Raw genomic sequence first — 19,524 nt, 5'->3', positions numbered from 1 at the left:
ACAGTCTACTGTGCACTGAGAGGTATGTGCATTAACAGTAGGATTAGATCAGTCTGTCCAGTTCAGCACATATACTGTGTCTAGTTGGAGAAATGCATCATAGACCGCCTTCATTCTTTGATATCATTATCTGCTTTATATACAGACTATTAATATTTATATAGAGTTAGAGTGATGAGGCAATGGCACAGGTTGCCTGAAGGAGTGATAAATGTCCCATTCTTGGCAGTGTTTAAGGCCAGGTTGAATGGGACTTTGACCAACCTGGTCTAGTGTGAGGTATCCCTACCCATGGCAGGGGAGTTCTAGCTAGATGATTTTAAGATTATTTCTAATCTAAACAATTCCGTTACTCTCAAGGGGGAGGATTGGTTTTGGTTCATTTTATGTTTATTTTTTAAATACAATACTAGTTAAGCCAGTTTTATCTGATTTAAGTTACAGAAAAGAAGCTCCTCTGTAAAGTGACTGCATAGCATTTTCTCTTCCAGCCCTTCCCAGCTATCCTTTTTCCTGAGTACTTTGTTAGCCCTGTCTGATCAGTGTCCCAGTAGTGTATTAACAGGCTTGCTGGCCTACTGGCAACCAGACTAACACCTCATCAAATCTTGGCTGGCAGAAGCTGGATGATGGGGGCTGTTAGTGATCAAGCTTGGTGGAGTAGTGCCTAGGGACAAGGCTCTATGAACAGTTACCGAAAAACCTTTCAGATCTGCAGCCTGAATGTCAGGCTGGCCACTTTCTGTTTACTATGCGTATTTCAGTGGGTATTCCTGCATATGATCCCATCATGACCATAGGAACAGTGTAGCAGAAGTTAACTATGTGAAGCACTAGTCTTGTTCTAACCCTTCTTTAGCATGGAAGCAATTCACTTGAGCTTTGTAAATGTTGTAGTTCGAAGAGATTTGAGCAGACATTGAAGCCATTGACAATGCTAATAAAGTTAACAGAGTGTAGGAATTTTATTATGTAAACAAATATGCCATGTTTTCTCAGCCTGTTCTATTTGAAAACAATTTTGCAGCATCCAGAATACCACAAATACCAGTTAAAATTGGGATTGGTTCCTTCTTGAGTAAGCTGGCACAGCAGTGGAACAATCTTGCCTAGAACAGGAGGCTTCAGCAAACAATTTTAGCGGGCTTTCGTCAGTAAGTGCACCTTGAACAATTTAAGGAGTGCTGTATTTACTACCACTCTTACCTGATCCAAGAGCAACATTATTTTCCCAAAAACTTTTCAGGCAAGGCAAGTGACTTTTGCAGTGCTCCCACATGTAATGTTACTTCCTTGCAAGTTCCATGTCTAGAAGTTTTCCTGTATTTATGAGTTAGCATGGCTCAGGGGCCGTTGGGGGACTAAGATGGGCAAGTTTCTGACAGAGGTGGTTTTCACACCTTCATACGATTGCAGCTAGAACAGTGGCCTGTGCAGGAGGACTGCAGACTGAATGGGAAAGAAGTTATTTTCAACAAAGTAATTTCTCTGGTGGTTTTGGGACTTTGGTCTCCCTTCAGCTGCCAAGTAGTGCGTTTGTACAAATGTGATATACAGGCTTCACCAGGCACTTACAGCTCCCAGGTTTTCATGATCTTGGCCATTCAGATGGGTGCTTTTTAGGAGCCCATGACTCCAATCTGGAGAGAGCTATTCTGACAGGAGAGGCATTTTGGTTGTGAATCATCAAACCTGGGTGTTATTACAGGAGAGGACAGAGTTAAGGTAAGGAGACTAGATGCAGATTAAGGGACCCACAGTACCACATATGGGAAGGCTGAATTTGTGCAATACCAAAATGAATTTGAAAAGTTCGACCAACAATCATTATTCTGCAGATCATATGTGTTATCAGCTAAAGGGGTCCCAAGGGATAAAGCAGCTACAATTTGATCTTATTTAGGCCAGAAGGAATTTGCTGGTCAAGCAAGTAGCCCTGCCTCACAACAGGTTTTTAGTATGACCCAGTTCAGTGGGGTGCTTCATGATACGCCCAGCTTAAAGCATATGCTAATCATTTTATTTGGGAAGGTATGTGCATAAATGCCTTGCTGAATGGGCATAGGAGAAGAAAAAGTGCTGACAGAAACAGGATGATTATTCTTTCTTCCTCTTTGCAATCCCTTTGCCACGTCTCCTACAGCAAAATAAGCAGCACTTGACAAGAATGAAGACAGCAGTGGCTGTACAGGTGAACAAGAATGCCAGAACATCCAGGCAGTGGTACTGGTACCAGGTGAGATTGTGAGCAGCTGGTCTCAAGTGCTTTGCTCCTTTGTGACGCATGACAAATTCAACCCAAAAGACAGCTCTGTCCAGAGGCTTGATTGGCTGGTCATGGTGTATCTTGGATAACCTTAGAACATTTTCCTTATAGCTGAGGAAAAAAGAAGAAACCAATGAGATTTCTCACTGATTCCTGAAACAACCCATTCAGCACCTGCCAGTGTTGAGGAAAGTAGACATCCCTGCATTTACTTTCATCAGTGTTACTCAAATATATTTGAAACTTGCCCAGTTTACTCTTATCTGCATAAAACTGGATTATGAACAGTAATAGAGAAAGCTAATCTTTTATAAAGGAATGTTACTCAAAAATATTCCAGATACTCCTTTTAAAAAAAGCAGCATGTGAACATCTGGAGCATTTTTCTGTTCCAATATAATACAGAGTGCTGGGTTTGGCTGGGATAGAGTTAATTTTCTTCATAGTAGCTGGTATGGGCTATGTGTAGTTATAGGACATGGGGTAATTGTTTTAAACTGGAAGAGGGTAGATTTAGTTTAGCTATTGGGAAGAAGTTTTTTACTGTGAGGGTGGTGAGGCACTGGCACAGATTTCCCAGAGGAGCTGTGGCTGCCCCATCCCTGGCAGTGTTCAAGGCCAGGTTGGATGGGGCTTTGAGCAACCTGCTGTAGTGGAAGGTGTCCCTGCCCACAGCAGGAGGTTGGAACTGGATGAGCTTTAAGGTCCCTTCCAACCCAAACCATTCTGTGATTCTGTGTTTTAGGTTTGTGTTGGAAACACTGTTGATAACAAAGGAATGTTTTTGTTACTGATAAGCAGTACTTACAGAGAGTCAAGGCCTTTTCTGCTTCTCACACCACCTTGCCAGTGAGTAGGCTGGGGATGCACAATTAGCTGGGAGAGGACATAGGCAGGACAGATGACCCTGACTGACCAAAGGGATATTCCATATCTTACGATGTCATGGCCAGCATTAAAACTAAGGGAGAGGTTGGCAGGGGAGGACAGAGCTGCATGCAGTGGATTGCATCCAGGTCTTTGGATGCCTGGTCAACATCCAGGTCATTATAGATCACTTTCACCATGGTTAATTCCTTCAGATACTGGATATCATCAATGTTTGTCTATTTGCTTTGGAAATTTTCAGGTCCTTCACCCTTGACAAAAGTCACAGCCAAAGCTGAGGACTCCTGGCTTTTTTCTAATCCTTTGTCAATGGTCTTATCCTTAGCAAGGGATTCCAGCTGCCAGGCTTCCTTACCCTCCAATTCCAGACTGATAGGTACGGTAACCTAAGGATGTGGGTAGCTCGGGTGTAGAAGAAGGAACTGTGGCTACAGACAGCATAGACATACTACAGCTGTAATTGTCAAGGGAGAGAGAGCAGAAAACCGTCTCAAGAGTTGCTCTGGGTTTTCCAAGAACTTCTTCTCAAAGGGATCATAAAATGTAGTATGAGGAAAATGAAATTTCTGATCTCTGAGAAATGCTGATGCTCAGAAATGAAAGACAGTTTTTATCTGAAACCCAGACTCCAGCTACTCAGTATTTTTGGTTCCCAGAGGAGACACCAGAACTTCTCACATCAGCAGCCCAAGATTTTAATAACCTCATCCCACTGTAAGGCAAGAACAAAACTCACGTGGAATTGTTAATGACTGTATTCAGTGCATCAACTAAGTCCTGCGTCGTCATTGTGCTGAAATCCAGCCCGACTGCAGCTCCCTTTGCTCTCATGTGAGCCATGTTGTCATGCTGGTCAGCAAACATGGGAATCCCAACCATTGGGATCCCATGGTAGATAGCTTCATAGATCCCATTGGTCCCACCATGAGTAATAAAGGCCTTTGTCAGTGGATGGCCTGGAAGGAGAGACATTCATAACAGCAACTGTGGCAGACTAGATTCACTAGGCTGTGAGCACTGCAAACTACCCAGGCACCTGGACTGCTAGAGAAGGGAACAGCCGTGATCTCTGACTCAGCATCAGAGCTTGCACACTCAGCTTTCACGCATGCATGTTTATTTTAATGCAGTGTGTGAATCAGCATGTTTTCCAGACTGTCCCAGAGTTACTTCAGCCTGTCTGCTGTTGTGCAGGTACAGCTTCTACATGATACCAGGTTCACAACAGCCCCCTGCTGCAGCCTTGCTTAGGTCAAGGATTTTAAAGAATGAGCTCTGAAGATTAACTACACAGGCCAAATGGACCTCCAGAGTACATGTCTACTTTCATATTAACTCATGCCTGCAGGTTTATTTTAGTCCTTCCAGACAATTGCCACTGAGCTCCATAAGAAAGCCTTTTGCTTTAGAGATGCATCTCCATAGCTAAGCTCAAGTTACTGCCTTCTTCAGCTACTGCTCAACTTCCTTCACAGCCTGGATGCATCTTCCATGGTTCTTGTACAGCAACCCATCTTAAGTCAAAAATAGGCTACGAAGTTAAGGCTTCAAGAGCAAACCTCTGCTGTTTAAGCTATAGAACTAATTGTGGCCACAAGTATTATGTGATTGTTTTGCCTTGAATAAGCCATTTTAGTGGAAAAAACAAACGGTTTTTCCAAGGACTCATTGAATCCCAGATAGAATTAGTCTCACCAAGCAAGTCATTTTGGGGTATCCAGTCATAAATCCTGGTGTTGGAGCCGAGAGTTTCTGGTTTTTTTCCTTTGTACCGCCAGAGGACCTTGAACAAAGAAAAAGATAAACGCTGTGCATGTGACATGCCCTTCTGTATTATTACATGTAATCTAGGGCTTTATCTCCAACCCATGTACCTTTTGTCAGTAATTCAAATAGTTTTGGCTTCAGTTTAGCTCTTTGATTAGTTACTATGTGCTTATAAAAATCACATAGAGAGATTTTTTTGTATTTTGGCCTATGGACACACCTCCATGTGATTTGGTTCAGAGAAGGGGCAACACCAGAACTCCCCATGAGCTGACTCAGCAGTCTGCCCCTCTGCAGAGCCCAGCTTCCCAAGTGTGGCACATGCAGCAGAGATGCAGATAAAAAACAGGCCAGTCCAAATGTAAAAGGCTTGCTGAAAGCAACAGGAGTGACTAAAAGCAAGGCAAGTTGGTTTAGACTTGAAAGGAAATTCACCTTTTGTGGAAGCTGGCTGAGGGCTCTGGCAATGATGTTGCTTTTTTCAGCAGTTAGGTTGTAGACCATTGACCCAAGAGAGAATACCACAATGCCGTGTTTTCCTGAGCTCTGAACAAATTCTTCCATTTCCTAGGAGAGGAAGAACACATACTATGAGTAATTATGCACTGCAGATTAAACAGTTTTCTGTGAAGAGGGGGCATAACCTTTTTAACTTATCAAGATGATGGTGGTGTATAAGCACCTCTGGCTACACAAGGGTATTACAAAGAGAGATCTGGCCCTGTGCAGAACAGTTTCTCCCCAAGAAGGTGCACGACAAGTTGAGACATGTGGCAAAGCTTTGTCTTCTTGAAAGTGAGTCAGGCAGTTTCAGGACACGTTTCTTTCAGAACACAAGCAGTAGGAATGGATCCTGGCACTGGTGTGAGAGGGCTGCACCAGTGGCACCTTCCCTAGCATAGTCAGTCATGATTCTGGATTTTCCTGGAACAAGTACTTTGCATTTCATAGCTCTGCAGGAAGGGACAGTGCTGAAAACTGACAGGGCTTTCCAGCATCCTGATGAGATCGAGTCACTGTTATTGTGAGTCAGCCAGTTCTCTATTTTTCGCAATACAGCACATGCTGCTAAACAAATTTTCTAGAAATCAAACCAATAGGTTTTCCTGTTCCTTTTTATATTTAGTGTCATGTGAAATGGAGCAGTAGCATCCAAAAGAGAATGGTTATCCATTTTCCTCAATTCAACCCCTGCGACAGGGGAGGAGGAAGGTTTCTTTTAGCAGACAACTTGCCCTGAAAATACCCTACCTCCTCTAAGGCTCCTACAGGAATGATAATCTGGACCAGAGCTTGTTGTGTTGCGGTCATTAGTATCTGGGAGTTTCAGATTTCACCAGAGTATTGCCATTCACAGCAGAGTGTAGGCTGAAGAGGCTGAGTATTTTACTTACTTTAAGATGTCTTAAACTAAGCAACAGTAGAAAAGTGTTCATCACTGTGCAAGTCTGGACTCCATTTTGTCTAAATAATTTGTCCTGTCACAGTGCCTTTTTGCATCAGGTATATCAGTGTTACTGTAGGCTGCAAGTCTGTGTCTTAGAATTAAATCTTACATTTAACTACTGTGAGGTTGCACCTATTTTTCCTAAAGCAACACTGTGTTCCCTCCTGCTGATCTCAGCTATCTTCTTTGAAGACAGCAGGCTGTCATCCCAGCCCTCAGTTTGCACAAGTATGAACAGATTACTAAATAGCTGCATGCTTGCCATTGGCAGCAGAGTGCCTTCTTTAGGAGCAAGCTTCCCCAGAGTATGGCTTGCACAGTTGATGAGGGAGAGGAACAACCAGCCAGTGGCAGAACAAAGTTGGGTACCTTTGGTAAGGGCTTTGCGGGCTGGCAGTGAAGTCCTCCAACGAACTCGAAGTTGGGCAGGAAAGGGCGTGGAAATTCAAAATCCCAGTAAGTCCTGATTAACCATATCTCTGCTTTCCCCATCGTCTCACACAGTGTTGTGGGCCTTCCTATTGAGAAGGTACAAAGGGTTTACAACACGCATGGGAGCGGTCTTGTTTGCTGTAGATTGCGAAAAGGAGCCTTACCTTTTCTTTTGGCACTCCCATTCAGTGTAGTCTATCAAGTCGCGCATGAAATGAAAACAGATAAATCTAGACCTATCCCTTGTCCTGTCCTGTGCTCAGCCTTGGCAGGTTTCCATGAGCAAGGCAGTACAATCATTAGAAGTATTTTGAACCTTCAGTATGAATGTAGAGCAGTACAAGAGCAAGTAGGAAGCATTTAGTTCCTGTGACAGTGCAGTTTTTGTACCACTGAAAGACTTTGTTATCTGTGCTTGGAATAAAAGCGCATTTTGGGGAATAGAAAAATCACAGAAAATTTAGTTCTGAATGAAAAATAGATGAATTACAAATGGATGCTCACCAGCCAGGGGGGAGGAAAGTTCTTAAAGGTCTGTAGCATTTTTCAAATGGTGACTCAGTCAGTGGCTGCTCAGGCTACAGTAATACTACTAATAATACTACTATTACTCAATAATACTACTCCTACAGGTGCATCTATCCCTAGTTCTTGTAGGGGCTCCTTCTGACACATACTGGGAAAATTTAGCCAAATCCATAGATGTTTTTTGAATGTCTTTTTATGCAAAGTCCAATGTCTTCAGAAGCTGATCTACAGAAAAAAAAACATTGGCTAAAATAGTTTTATAACTTCCCATTTGGAAACATCTATATTCTCAGGTACATGTTGCAAGTCATGTTTGCAGTATTTTCCCCATAAAGGGGAAGTGGAGAGTAAAAGGGTTAGAAGTGTTGGTAAATGATTGTCTAAAGCCTAATGCAAGCAGGAACCAAGCAAACTAAGCAGCAAGAAAAAAATCTATCTATCTGTAGAGTGTCTTCTTACGCTACTTTATCAACGTTAGAATTTACACCAGTAATTTTAAATTTTTTTTTAGGTGAAGAACAGTGAGTCAGTTACGAAGTTACAGGGCTGAAAATGAAAAAGCCTGCATTTACAAGTACAATGATACAAAGTTGTAATTGCATCTTATGTGGTGTTAGAAAAATAACAATCAGGGGAAAGGGGACTAGTTTGCAGAGCACAGAGGTTTTCTTGGGAAACACACGAAGAGGTTAAAGGGCAGCAGAATAGATGGCCTTGTGCCTGCTGTTCACTCCTTATCTGCCTAAACACAGATACTCTGTGCAAGATTCGAAGTCCATTGAACAAAAGGTCTCCTTAGTAGACTTTGAATCAAGCCTGAGTTGTACTAGGTTGGAACAAAAATTTCATTGATTTGTCTAGTTTGAGGAAACTATTTCACAATCTGAATGGTGAATGAAAGGGAAAGGTGACAGTTCTTAGCATTTAGTATTGGAGAAAATGAATTCATGCTTAGTGTCCTGTACTACACAGGATTCAAAATGATACCTGCAGACATGCAGTGAGAGCAAAGGGTGCTTTTTTTTCTCTGTGGTTGTTTAGAGACAGACAGTGTTCCTAGTTACAACAGGGTTAACTCTGTCCCTGTATTGTCAATGGAGCTGCCTTCAGCGCCTCACAGTTATGAACAATTTTGTCCTCCAGCCTTTACCTACTACCACCTTAATTGTGAAAGTGTCAGTCATCAAGATGACAACAGTCCTCTGAAAGCACTAAAATGGGAATACATCTCACTGCAAGAGCTCACCAGCAGTATCATAATTGGCAAAGATCAGTACTAACATGGTCTAAAGACCCTCAAGAGGAACTAGAGCAAAACTCTAGTAGTGTCTGTTAGACTAGACAAGACCTAAAAGGGAAAGCAGAGCCTCCATGTGACTGAAACAGGATTACCATCTCTGCTGGCCACTGAGTATTTTGAGACAACAGCATCGAGGCACCAGACATTCAAAAGGCACAGCCTATGCAAGAGGAGAAACCACTCAACAACTGCCTTACCTAAGACATTACTGTAGTACCCATCCCATTCATCTCGCCAGAACTTCAAGAAAAATAAATCCACATAAAAGTAAAAGAGGAAGTTCTTTAGTCTTTCTGTGAAGGACATGCGATCTGTCAACCCACTTGTGCTAGCGGGCACATAAGAAGGTGGGGATGGGAGCCCACCACACAGCCGCTCTACCACATTCCCATCAGAGAAGCGGAAGCTGTAGACAAAAGGGATTGCTAGGATTTCTGCTACAAGCTCCCCACACATAGACAGGGGGTCAGCAATCAGAACATCAAAATTGGCCTGCTGCAGCTTTGCTATCAGTTGGGTGTTCGTCACAAAGGTATGACAGGTCTGCTTCAACATATTGGTAAAGACCTCCTGGTCTTTTTTCATCCTCCACATGAACTCCCAGGGTGAGAGATTAGAGACCTCATTCATCCAGAAATTGAGGAAGTCATCCATGACATCATCCAGGTCCTTCTGGGTAAAGGGGACTTGCAGGACCTCAAAGGTGAAGGTGGAGGAGGTGTCTTGGTAGTTGATAAGCAGATTGCTTGAGGCCACCAGCACAGTCACTTCATGACCCTGGAGAACAAGCTTTTCCAGCAGCACTTTCATATTGATCCAGTGACTTGCGTCGGTGGGCCAGACCACCACCTTCCCACAAAAGCCAGTGCTCCAGCAGCATGCGTAGGTCCAGAGCAGCCAGGGGAACCTTGGTCCCATCATCTCAGTGATCCATGTACAACTCCAGTCTGACTAAGCTGGAAGGAGTTCACTGCTACAGTGTGCAAACACTTAAGAGCCAGCCAATAAAACTGACATCCACTTGGTGCCAAGCTTGCCAGAGGGCATGCCAGCAAGCAGCAAATCTCATTCTGGAGCAACTCCTGTTTCTGCTTACTCACTTGTTGCCTCTCACTCCCCCACAGTAGGAGGGGAAAAGGAAGGGCAAAAGTTGCAAAACTCATGGTTTGAGATAGAGACTGCTTAATAAACAAACAAAAAAAAAACCAACAAAAAATAAACCTAAGAAAAACTGGCAATTCAGAAAGAGCAATTGCTCACACCAGCTCACCACCCAGAGTGTCACTGAACAGCCCTGGCAAACTCCCCCTTCCATCCCCAAGCTTTCTTTGCTGAGCACAACATCATGTGCTATGGGATATCTCTTTGGTCAATTGTCAGCCTAGATTTGCTTCTTTGCCCTGTAAGAACCAAGCTACCTGTAAAGCTGGTTAACAGTTTTTATCTTCTCATTTATTAGGCGCAAAATGCCCTGCAGTGATTCACATCTAGCCCACAGGGTTCTCTAGTTCTGTTTTCTCTGTGACCAGATGTGGATACACGACACTGACGCTGGAAGGGCACAGTCCTGGTAGAGATGACTCCAGTATCAGGCCACCCCGGGAGACAAACAGAAGTAGGTAAGGAGCACAGGTTTTGCTCACCTTCCTGCTTATGTATCCTCTCTTGGGAGGATGCTGCAAACTGGCATCAGTGTATATATGTCGTGTAGTCCAGGACAAAGAGTGCCAAGAGAAGAGACCTGAGTTCTCCTTTTGACTGTATCCTTTGGAGGTGGTGGAGATGCTTGGATGCTTGGTGCTATTGATGTGTTCAAGGAAAAGAACAGGCAGCCTCTCTCCTGAGCAGAGGGTGAATGAGGGTCAGACTGAGTCTAAACAGGGCTGGAGCACTCCTCCAGGAGTTCAGCACAATGATGTGACCTTCCCTGACTAGACTGACAGTGGAGCAAGCAGTCTTTCCTCATGCTTCAACCTCATCTCTTGAAAAAGCCTTAGGTAGCTCTAGGAAAGCAGCTAGAATAATAAGAACCCTGAAGAAGATTTTCCAAAGCAAAAGAGAAGGTGCTTGCATGCACTGCAGGAGCTGGGACATTGCCCCATTTCTGTGGGATGCTTGCCTCTTTTACACCTCCTTCAGGACTAGATACACTCCAGATCAAAGCATATCCCAGTAGAGAACAGGTAGGCTAACACAGCTAACAAAACAGGAATTACACATAAGAGTGTTAAATGCTAACCCCCACATTTAGCAATTAAAAAGACAACCCAAAATCCAAGCAGCCCTGAGGCTTACACAACAGGAGATTGGCAAACCATGCTTCTACCAGCACAAGGTTTCCTACTCTCTGTCAAACATGATAAAGCAACACATAAACACACAGCTAGCTACTCTAATAGTAGGATGTCTTAACAAATCAGCTGCCCACCTCCAATGCATGTATATTTGCCCTATTTCTTTTAAGCATTACAATAACCAGAGCAGAAATGTGACAATAATTATGCAACCATTATATAAAAAAGAAAAATATCTCTAAAGAAATAAAACTATATTTTAATAGTTCCTTTAGACACCTTCAAAAAAAGCAAAGAACTCTGTGCTGGGGACCTTCTATCACTGCAAACTGGGGCTCATTTGCTCTCCCAGTCCTTTAAAAGACTGGAGGAGGCTCTTATCTCTCATTTTGAGATAAGCTAGCAAACAAGAAGGGTGCTAGGGGAAAAAAAGGCAGTGTTGTATAGCTTTCCAAACCCATTTTTTATTTCTATTTCCAAAGGTTTAATTCCCTACTAGTGTTTGGTGGGTATATAGTATTATTTCACTGTTTTTAAGTGTCTGTCATGATTCATCTATGAACACGACTGATGAGCTGTGTTTCAAGTGGCTTTAGCACCATACCTGTATGAACTTATCTGTACTAGTGTCAGCAGGTCAGGATTAACAGGTAACGTTTGTACTTGCCTGGAATGTTTGACTTGACATGGGAATTTTGGAGGACAGAGAGTGTGTCCAGAGCTGTTTTGCTTCTAATTTGTGCCTTACACTCTCAGCTCTGGGTATTTACTCTTGTACATACAGCAGATGTAATTTTTGGAAGTAAAAGCAGCCTTACCTAATACATCAGTGTAGTATTGATTCCAGCTTCCCCAGAGAAGGAAATGATACACAAAATCCTGAGCAGTGTAGGAGAAGATGTTCTTTAGCCTTTCCAGGAAGGACATCCTATCTGCTAGGCCGCTTAGGGTGGCTGGTACGTAGGAAGGAGGTGCTGGGAGTGTCCCACAAAGCCGCTCCACTGTGTTGCCCATGGAGAACCGGATGGTGTATATGAAGGGGATACCCAGCTTCTCAGCAATCAGCTCCCCGGTGGGTACCAGCGGGTCTGCCAAGAGGACATCGAAGTTGGATGCCCTCAGTCTCTGCATCAGTGCCTTATTCTTCAGGACTCTGTCACAAATGGTTTTGGTTAAGTTCTCCATCTTGTACAGCACTTGAGCCATCCTGTAAACACTTTCCCAGATGGGTAGCTGACTCTCCTCATAAAACCAAAAATAGAAACCTTCTTCCAGCATGGCAGCCATCTCCTTTTTGGTGATCGGTGCCTCAATCACCTCAAACTGGAAGGGTGAGGCCTGTGTGGCGTTGAGGATGAGGAAGCATGAAGGCAGTAGCACAGTCACCTCGTGGCCCCGGACCACAAGCTCATCGAGTATGTACTCCATGTTCAGCCAGTGGCTGTTGTCAGCCGGCCAGACCAACACCTTCCCTCCCAACCCATAGCCCAACACAGCCAGCAGCCACAGCACCGCCACCCCTTTCCCAGCCATAGCCTGCCCTGCGCGGCAGTGCCCCACAGGGAGCAGCAGTGCTCCCAGGCTGGGCTGGGCATGCGAGACAGTGCCGTGCTCCCGAGGACACGCAGCCAAGGTCGCCGGTGTGAGGTCCTGCGTGGGTAATGGCGTGGTTTCCTGGGTTAAACTGTGACAGGGACCAGCTGGCGCCATCTGGTGGTAAATGGCTTCTCTGGAGCTGTGCAACGCTTCCGCTGGAGCAGAAGGGAGACCTGTCAGCCCTGAAGGGCAAAATCCAGTGTGGACTGTGGCCTGTTGGTTATTCTAGCCCTCCTGCCTGTCTAACTACAGCCTCTATGTTATTCGTTTGGTAGAAGAGGCGACTTTTTCATTCTTCTGGCTCTCTGAAGCACAGCTGGGATGCACCAAAGATGTTCACCTACTGTGTGGGCACCCTGCTGCTTTATAAAGCCAATGAGCATCCATTCGCAGTGCCCTTAAGGTAGCAATCCAGGGCTGCAGCTAACAACTTGCATCTTGAGATGGATAAAACTACACAGCAAGTGACTCCAATACCAGAGTAAGACTGTCCACATGTGAACTTGTCTCTTCCAACGCATGCATCACAAGCAGAAAAAGCTGGTGGGCTGCCCCCCTGCCACTTAGTGCCAGCTATACACTATGAGTTGAATCAGAAAATCTGTTAAACAGTTTTATTTATGGTCACCCTTCTGATGTGCAATTAAGAAATCCTGTAAGTCCTCTTCACTGTGCTAAAAATTATCACCACTGCGCTTCTCTGCAGCTCTGTTACACAATGGTTTCCTGTAGTTGTTGTGCAAGGCTTTTGCTGCGGCTTCCATAAAGCAGCCTAAAGCATCTTCTCCTGGATGAAAACGAGGGTGGTGGAAGCAGCTGAGCTGTGAGCAGTCAAGCTGAGACACCTAATCTGCTGTGCATATAACAACAGTTTTGTGTACTTGAGGCGTACAGTCCTGCAGCATACGGGTATTTGCAGGCAATTGAACCCCGAGAGGTTTACAGTGCTCTTTGTAAGGACCTTAATGAGAGGTCACTAAAAATGGCATGCTGATTACATGTGATTAATACCTAAATAAACATCTTTTTCTACATATTCGCTCGAAACAGCCCAGAAGAAAAGCCTGCAGAGAAAGACTTGCTGCTTTCACTGTTTGCTTGTGGGTAGAGGCTATGTTTTAACAAAACTTGTTTTGTGCAAAGAGAATTGGTTTTATGTGACCAGTGACATAAGTGAAGTCTCTATTCAAAAGCCACAATGGGTTTCAGCATTGTTACTGATGGTAATGGGGTTGTCTTGTAGTTTACCAGCTCCCCTCTCCTTGTTACAATATTCTGGATTAGGAAAACAGCTCTGTACCTGGATGTGTAGGCAGTTGTTGGAGGGGGGGAATGTGTAAGCCGTGCAACCTTGCTGAGGGCCCTAAATGCTGTGGAAGTTGCTTCGATCTCCACATTAAAAATCATTATGGCAAAAGTAAAATCCATCAATGGGTATTACCACTGACTGCTGTCTCAATGCATGGCATAGCACAGCACAGCACCCTGATGGGGGAGCGGGTGAAACTGATGGACCCTGGTGGCTCCTTCTCTTTTCCACATAGGCACATAATGACAAACTACTTGCTGACCTCTCCCAGACTTTGCGGCCCTGCCAGCTTTGTAGCTCTGCAGCTCTTAAGGAGGAGGCTGGGATGTAATGAGCAGTAAAGTAACAGGAGACTTACCTAAGATCTTGCTATAGTAGGTGTCCCAGTGTCCCCAGTAGCTCTGAAAAATGAAGTCTTGCCAGTGGTAAGACAAGGTGTTTTTTATCCTCTCACCAAAGGACATGCAGTCGGTGAGCTCTGACAGGGCTGCAGGTGCATAGGACAATGGTGCTGGCATCTTGCCACAGTGCCTCTCCACGGTGAAGGCTGGGGAGAAGCGCAGCGAGTACACGAAGGGGATGGACAGCTTGAGAGCCAGGAGGTCCCCGCAGAGGGTGACCGGGTCTGACAGCAGCAGGTCATAGCCGGACCCCTGCAGGTGGGCCATCAACTCGTGGTTGGTTAGCACTGCATCACACATCAGCCTGTTCATGTCATGCCAGTTCTTGATCTGCTTCCCCATCTCCCTGTAAAACTGCCAGAAGGTCAGGGTGGTTGGCCTGTTGTTCAGCCACAGTGCCACTAGGTCCTCGATCATGGTCTCGATGATATCCGTCTTGAAGGGCACGTTATAGACCTCAAACTTCTCCATGGCATCATCCCTGGATTTAATGAAGAGGGAAGCGTTGGACACCAGGACAGTGACGCTGTGCCCACGGCGGATGAGCTCCTCTGTAACTATCTTCATATTCAGCCAGTGGCTGCCTTCTGTTGGCCAGACCAGCACGTTCCCACAGAAGACAGGCCCTAGAAGAGCAACCTGGAAAAGGAGCAGCTGGAGGGATTTCTTAGAGCTGTTGGCTTTTGTGGCCATGGCAAGACAAAAGGGCCAGGTATCCTGGGAATGTTTCCCTTCCAGCTGGCAGTGCTGCACCTCTGTGCTGTGTTTGGTGGCTCTTCACTAGCAAAAGCAGGAGTTTGCTGTTGCACAGGTGAGGCCTTTAAAGCCCACGTTTGGTCTCAGGTCTGAAATGACAGAATAGGATGTTTGGTGATTCACTTCTCCCTTTCTGCCTTCTATCCTGGCAGAAAGGATAGAAACCTGTCAGTTTCCCTCGTTAGCAGGGTGGCAGCAATCCTCACTGCTGTCAAAGGTCTGCCCTCAAGCTACTCCCTCTGCACAAGATGAATTTAATCCTTTTTTTTTTAATCTACCTTTTGTAGTTTCTCTGAGGAATCCTTGTCATAAAAGCAAGAGGATCTTATCTGTGTAATTACTGCATCTTTAAATGCTGGCAGATTTACTGTAAGTATTAGCAAGTAAGTGGCACTACTGACAACGCTGGAGAAATACTGAGATTTGCAGGAGAATGTATGATCACGTGTCGTGGTTTAAACTCAGCCACCAGCCTCTCTCTCACTCCCCCTCTTCCTCCCTGGCCCCGCTCCCAGAGGGATGGGGAGGAGAACTGAAAGAATGTAACTCCCACGGGTTGAGATAAGAACAGTCCAGCAAACAAGGTACACCACAAACCACTACTGCTAGCACCAATAATAATAATGATAAGGGAAATAACAAGGGAAGAGAATACAACCGCTCACCACCCACCGACCGATATCCAGCCCAACCGAGCAGTGATCTTGCCCTTCTGGGTAACTGCCCCCAGTTTATATAGTGGGCATGACGTGCTGTGGTATGGAATACCTCTTTGGCTAGTTTGGGTCAGGTGTCCTGTCTCTGCCTCCTCCCGGCTTCCCCTCCTCCCTGGCAGAGCATGAGACTCACAAAGTCCTTGGTCAGAGTAAACATTACTGAGCAGCAACTAAAATCATTGGTGTTATCAGTACTGTTCCCAGGCCAAAAGTCAAACCCACAGCACTGCACCAGCTACTAAGAACTAGAAAAATAAATGACTGCTACTACTGAACCCAGGACATCATGTCTGATTTTAAAATGCCTGTTTTCAATTGCAACAGCCCTGGTATTTGTATCCTGTGCTGTTTCTATCACTTAAGCCTACCTGTACTTAAAGATACATTTTTCTCATTCTGAGCTTCCAGTCTTTCTCCACCTTTCTTTCCAGAGGCAGCACAGGGGCTTACTTAGCTGACAGGCAGCAGTGCTACAGGGACTGCTTGCTTGAAGATACTGCTAGACCTGGGGCAAGAGCCCTGGCCAGCACAAGGTGGAGGGACACCTGTGATGGGCAAATTATATCATAGGCATCCTTAAATCTCCTCAACCCTTCTAGAGCCATGTCCCTGCTGGTAAATAATGAAACTTCCTGGCAGTCATGCCCCAGCCCCTACGGAAAGCTGCTGCATCTCTGGGCTTCACCATTAATTCACGTTGGAGCATCTTTACAGGGCAAGATGAGCCAGACCTCTGGGTGCCAGCCCTCAAACAAATCACTTGCATTATACATCCATGAACCGGCAATGCCAGAGGCAGACCAAGGCAGGAGGGGCCACAGGGTACATGTAAAGGGCTGACTTGGAAGTGGCATCTTTTTTTAGAGTGAGATGTTAGAAATGCTGATGTTTCCCATGCTGATAGAATCCTTCATTTGGGTGATGATAATGCCAATAATAACATGTGGTTTGTTCTGATATGTGACAGATGGTTTCCAACCACTCTCAGAGAACTCAACACAGGGAGCTCATTGCTACTGTCTGGGGCACTTCACCACCAATCTGGTCACGTTGTGGGCTCAATTCAGTTGTCTAAACATAGGTCTGAGGCCCTCCTAGCCCATAAGGGTTCTTCTCGGAGCAAAATCCGTATCTTTTGGGGTGTCTCTCACTTGGAAAGTCAGTGCTTGAATGTAAGGCACTATGTCCTGGGAGGAGCTCTGAACCACCAGGAGCCAAAATGACAATTAAAACCCATGCATAGAATGATGCACTCGATCCAACATAATTTGGGGAATGAATCCCATGCAGCAAAAGCTCTTACCTAGTGGAGTCTTCCCAGGTATGTAAGCTTTGAGTTGCAAAGGTGCAGTTTGCTTACACCGGTTTGTGTCTGTGTCTTGCTGCTCGCCTGCTCTGTGCCTGGGCTGCTCTGGCAAGGTTGGGTATGAGCAGAAGGAGCTTAAATAAGTTACCCTCTTTTCAAAAAGGAGGAAGTAATACAATATGGGGTGATGATAACAAGGCATGTATTCTGGCATTATTTATTGCTTTGCTATGCTCCAGTAATTTAACAGTCAAAATGGTCTTCCTCATGCTGGGCTGTATTATATTATGCTATATTTTATGCTATATATATTATTATGTTATGGCAGAGCCAGATCCCCAGGACTTTGCATTCTGTAGCTCAGAAATATGACTGCTGAAAAGACTTTCCTCTCCCTTTAGGGTCCCAGCTGGCAAAATAATAGTAGTAGTAATAATAATAATAGTAATAATAGTAATAATAAGTAATGGACTTCTTTATAAACTGTGCACAGGAACAAAGATAAAATCTTGTGGTTTGTAGAGCTTTTCTAGAGGTGGTGTGCTGCCTGTGCTGGGTGCATTGGCCCTTGGTTCTGGAGATCCAAGTTTTTAATGACTTGGAAATAGAGAAATCTAAAATGCACTTCCATTGCATTTCGTTCACTTCCATTGCAGTCACCATGGGGTTTGAGTATTTTCCATAATATTCAACCTGACTTCTTCTAAGCCCTCAGAATTCAGGGCAATGATGTCAGCATGTTTGGCCTTACAGCCAGGAGTTTCAGTATGATCTCTCCACAGACCTCTGTATTCAGGATTATATCTTTTTCAGGCTAATTTAGCTTATTTGGGAAAGTGCTATAAAAAACTTAAAGCTTTTCCAGCAGCTGTTGAAAGGCCATATTCATGTGGGCTGAGACAGACAGGAACCTGGGTTTCATTTCTAACCCCTCAATAACTAATTCCTTCCTAGCAAATGAGAACTATTATGAGGTGCAGTCCCTCCTCTGTCCTCATAACCAAACCGTTAAATTTGTCTTGTTTCCGTGTCCACCTTTTAAAGATTACTGCTCAGATTATTCTTAATGCAGAGAAGAGCATTGTGAGAGGATTAAAGGATAAAATCCAGCAGCAAATGAGAGAAAATTGGGGCTGAAGAAAGTAGATGGTGTTAGGTGTCTGTATTTCACACATCTAGCATTACTAAGCAGAAGTGCTGCAGGCAATGATGCAACCCCCCAGCCTTGTTAAATAACAAAAGGGATTTTTTGAGGTGAAGGTGAGTTATGCAAAAGTTAGGCAATATAGACCAGTGTTTTCCACATATGGGTCTCTTCACCATTATGGCATGCAGGGCAGCTTTATGTCTAGAAGATCTTGATGCCAGCCAGCACCTCAAAAGCTCAGTGCCAGAGTGGAAAAGGGAAGCTTTTGCCCTGAGAAGCACCACATTACACTGTGGTTTTCCTTTCACTTATAGCAACAAAGCAGACTTCAAAGTTTTGACTATATTTTGGGCAGGTTTTGTGTGGGGAGGATCAGAGGAGAGGCTGGATAGGGTAAATATGAAGGTTGGCTCACCCCTGGGTACAGACAGGAGTGAGTGGATTGAGCAATTCTGCAGAGGCACATGTGCAAGTGCTCAGTAAAAGGTTTACTGCCACGTGATGCCCAGGGGTAAAAGCAAGCTGCAGCAGAGGTCAGTGAGCTGAAATAGCCGTACCGTAACCGTGATTCTCAGCTGAATGGCATCTTTCTGTTGCTCCCTCGCAGCTGTAGGACAGGAATACCTCATGCTAGCTTTATCGCACTTCACTTGGGTTTAGTGATTCAGTTTAAGGTTTCATGAACTCTCTTCATTGCTGTTGCAGTGTTGCAGGGGACACTGCTTTTCCTCTGATATTGCCTGTTTGGAGCTGATCCATCAGGCTCGGTGTGGGAGGCAGAAGGGAGCTCCTCATCTGCTGCTGATTGGAGTGTGGAGGAGTGATTCTGCACACCTGCCTGGGAGGCAAACAGAGGCACCCTGTCTGCTTCCAGGAAACCAGGTCTGGAGGTTTGGACTTGGGCTTCACCTCGCAACTTGAGGGGTGCCATTTCATCCCTGGGGCATTTCACCAGGGTAGGTTTGTATTTCCTCCTCTGTTTGCACCAGGATCATGGGTGGGATTTCAGTGGGGGCTGCCATGTCCTTTGCCTGAGGTGTTTCAAGGCTGGAGGAGTGAGAGAGAGAAACATCCTGATTCGGCTGTCATCAGCTCAGATGTCTGGACCTCCGCATGCAGTGTGGGAGCACTCTTGACCACTCTTACTCTCAGCATCAAGGACCCCACGCTCCTGCCTCTAAGCCAGCAGGAACCCCCTTCTGTGGCCCATGGCTCCACTCCCTGGCATCTGCACGTGGCCATGAGGAGGAAGGGTCCTCTATCCTCACCACGGCTTTCACCCACCACATGTACACCTTGGCACTGGCAACATGCACTGCCTTCATATCAAGGGATTCAAAGTCCTGTTTTTACAAGGGTGCTTAAGAGGGA

At 45.0% G+C, this 19,524-nt stretch overlaps 1 protein-coding gene across 3 annotated transcripts; it reads right to left on the bottom strand.

The window, feature by feature from the left end:
* Positions 1 to 2,080: 2,080 nt before the first annotated feature.
* LOC130600071 (UDP-glucuronosyltransferase 2A2-like) lies at positions 2,081 to 15,055 on the bottom strand. Of its 3 annotated transcripts, XM_057411082.1 has the most exons (7): positions 14,182 to 15,055; positions 11,741 to 12,363; positions 6,738 to 6,886; positions 5,357 to 5,488; positions 4,850 to 4,937; positions 3,891 to 4,110; positions 2,081 to 2,377 (listed from the first exon to the last, which is right to left on the bottom strand). In XM_057411082.1, the coding sequence occupies exons 1-7, from the start codon at positions 14,919 to 14,921 to the stop codon at positions 2,098 to 2,100; spliced, it is 2,232 nt and encodes a 743-aa protein (XP_057267065.1). In that variant the 5' UTR covers positions 14,922 to 15,055; the 3' UTR covers positions 2,081 to 2,097. The 3 variants fall into 3 exon arrangements, with proteins under 3 accessions (XP_057267065.1, XP_057267063.1, XP_057267064.1); XM_057411080.1 differs by lacking the exon at positions 11,741 to 12,363 and having other exon boundaries at positions 14,186 to 15,050; XM_057411081.1 differs by lacking the exons at positions 11,741 to 12,363; positions 14,182 to 15,055 and adding an exon at positions 8,826 to 9,629.
* Between the last annotated feature and the right edge of the window lie 4,469 nt (positions 15,056 to 19,524).

This window comes from Pezoporus wallicus, unplaced genomic scaffold, assembly GCF_028554395.1.
Source record: "Pezoporus wallicus isolate ANWC-B61680 ecotype Strahan unplaced genomic scaffold, APGP_CSIRO_Pwel_v1 contig_2439, whole genome shotgun sequence".
NCBI lineage: Eukaryota > Metazoa > Chordata > Aves > Psittaciformes > Psittacidae > Pezoporus > Pezoporus wallicus.
This window is presented reverse-complemented; position numbering and strand designations above follow the sequence as displayed.